The sequence below is a fragment of the Sinocyclocheilus grahami genome, unplaced genomic scaffold (genome assembly GCF_001515645.1).
Source record: "Sinocyclocheilus grahami isolate Dianchi unplaced genomic scaffold, SAMN03320097.WGS_v1.1 scaffold6338.1, whole genome shotgun sequence".
Taxonomy (NCBI): domain Eukaryota; kingdom Metazoa; phylum Chordata; class Actinopteri; order Cypriniformes; family Cyprinidae; genus Sinocyclocheilus; species Sinocyclocheilus grahami.
The window spans coordinates 1,637-3,043 of record NW_015510785.1 but is presented as its reverse complement, the minus strand read 5'-3'; the positions used below and the strand labels follow the sequence as shown (position 1 = coordinate 3,043).

Here is a 1,407-nt window from a genome sequence, read left to right as displayed (position 1 = left end):
ACTTTTATTTTGGATGCGATTAATCGTTTGACAGCACTATTTTAATCAGTTAACTGTGCAGCCCTACTCCAAGCCACCACTGAATAAAAACTGTACCCAGAATCCAAACTCAAAAAAACTATTGCCTAACTTTTCAAAATGAAAACTCAACTTATTTTTTGTAATATTTTATTACAAACCTTCAAAAAATGCACTGTGTAGAATTAAAATGAAAAACTATAAACACTTCGGGTCAAAGGACGAGTTGCTGGTGTTTGTGCACTTAAATTCACAACTAAAATTATACACCAGTTTATTCACAAATGCATCAGTGACCTACAGTTGGGTCACCAGTAAGATACGTTCACTCCACAACAGACGTCCCCTAAACTGAGAAATAATGTTCTGGAATGGAACTAGAGTGATGCATGACCTCAGAACGCCTCATCTTATATCATTCGTGGCTTTATCCTCCTCATTCTGTCCATCTGTGGCCACAGTGTGGGGCAGTACATACATAGTAAAGCCTCATGGCATCCTGCATTCAGAAAATCAAAACATGTCAAAGTTCAATTTGATCCTAGATAGCATTTATGATTTTGCTGTAATCAAGCAAACACTGTTCAACAAACACACTGTAAAAAATATATTTTTTGAAATTGTCAATAAAGATTTCTGGAGTACATTTTACAAGAAAATACTACTTCAGTGTGTCTACATCAAAATTGTCTGTTTAATTCAGCGTGCCATCTCTTTGTAAGTATTTGTGAACTTTACAAGCAAGTTCTGAGTGTAAACTGTTTTAAATGTAATTCTTTATTGCAGTTTTCAAGAGACACGGATCTGAAACTGTTGAACAACCAGGCAAACAGTGATTGTGCGAATCATTACCTCAGCCTTCATGCTGTGAGACTGGAAGAACACCCCCTCCTTGTGGCCACACCTAAAAAAAACACATTCACTATAAAATGGCCCATTATAAGAATGAATGGGAATTACAATAACATCATTTTTAACATACATCTACACCAAGAAACATATTTAACTCTCACTTTGGGCAAGGGTGGTCCTCAGTCCGAGGTAGTGTTGGATCTTGAGCCACGTCTGCAATAATCTGAGTGAGTTCACTAGCAGAGAAGAGGGTCAAGGTTAGAGGTTTCTACGAAAATCTTCAATAAACATTATACATTAATCCAGGTTTTGTAGGTATTGCTCTTTTTTTATTTTATTTGTATTATTAGGACTGAGTTGCCAAACTGATTTTAATTCATCTTCACAGACTTCATTCAGTCTGTGCTGTTTTCTGTTGATGCATGAACAAAACTTCACTAAACATTACTTGTAGCACTAATAACAGCAATCAGCTTCGTGCTTTGTACTTTTGTTATGAAACAAAGTGTCAGGTTACAAATTCAGTCAATTTCATCA

At 35.8% G+C, this 1,407-nt stretch overlaps 1 protein-coding gene across 1 annotated transcript in view; it reads right to left on the bottom strand.

The window, feature by feature from the left end:
- Nucleotides 1-1,106, bottom strand: part of LOC107577545 (forkhead box protein G1-like) — a gene marked incomplete at its 5' end in the record, with an annotated part of 7,203 nt that extends 6,097 nt beyond the window's left edge. Inside the window, 2 exons of the mRNA XM_016263609.1 lie at nucleotides 871-922; nucleotides 1,032-1,106. Of these exons, the coding sequence (XP_016119095.1) occupies nucleotides 871-922; nucleotides 1,032-1,106 (127 nt within the window). The remainder of the gene's footprint in view (nucleotides 1-870; nucleotides 923-1,031) is intronic.
- Nucleotides 1,107-1,407: the final 301 nt, after the last annotated feature.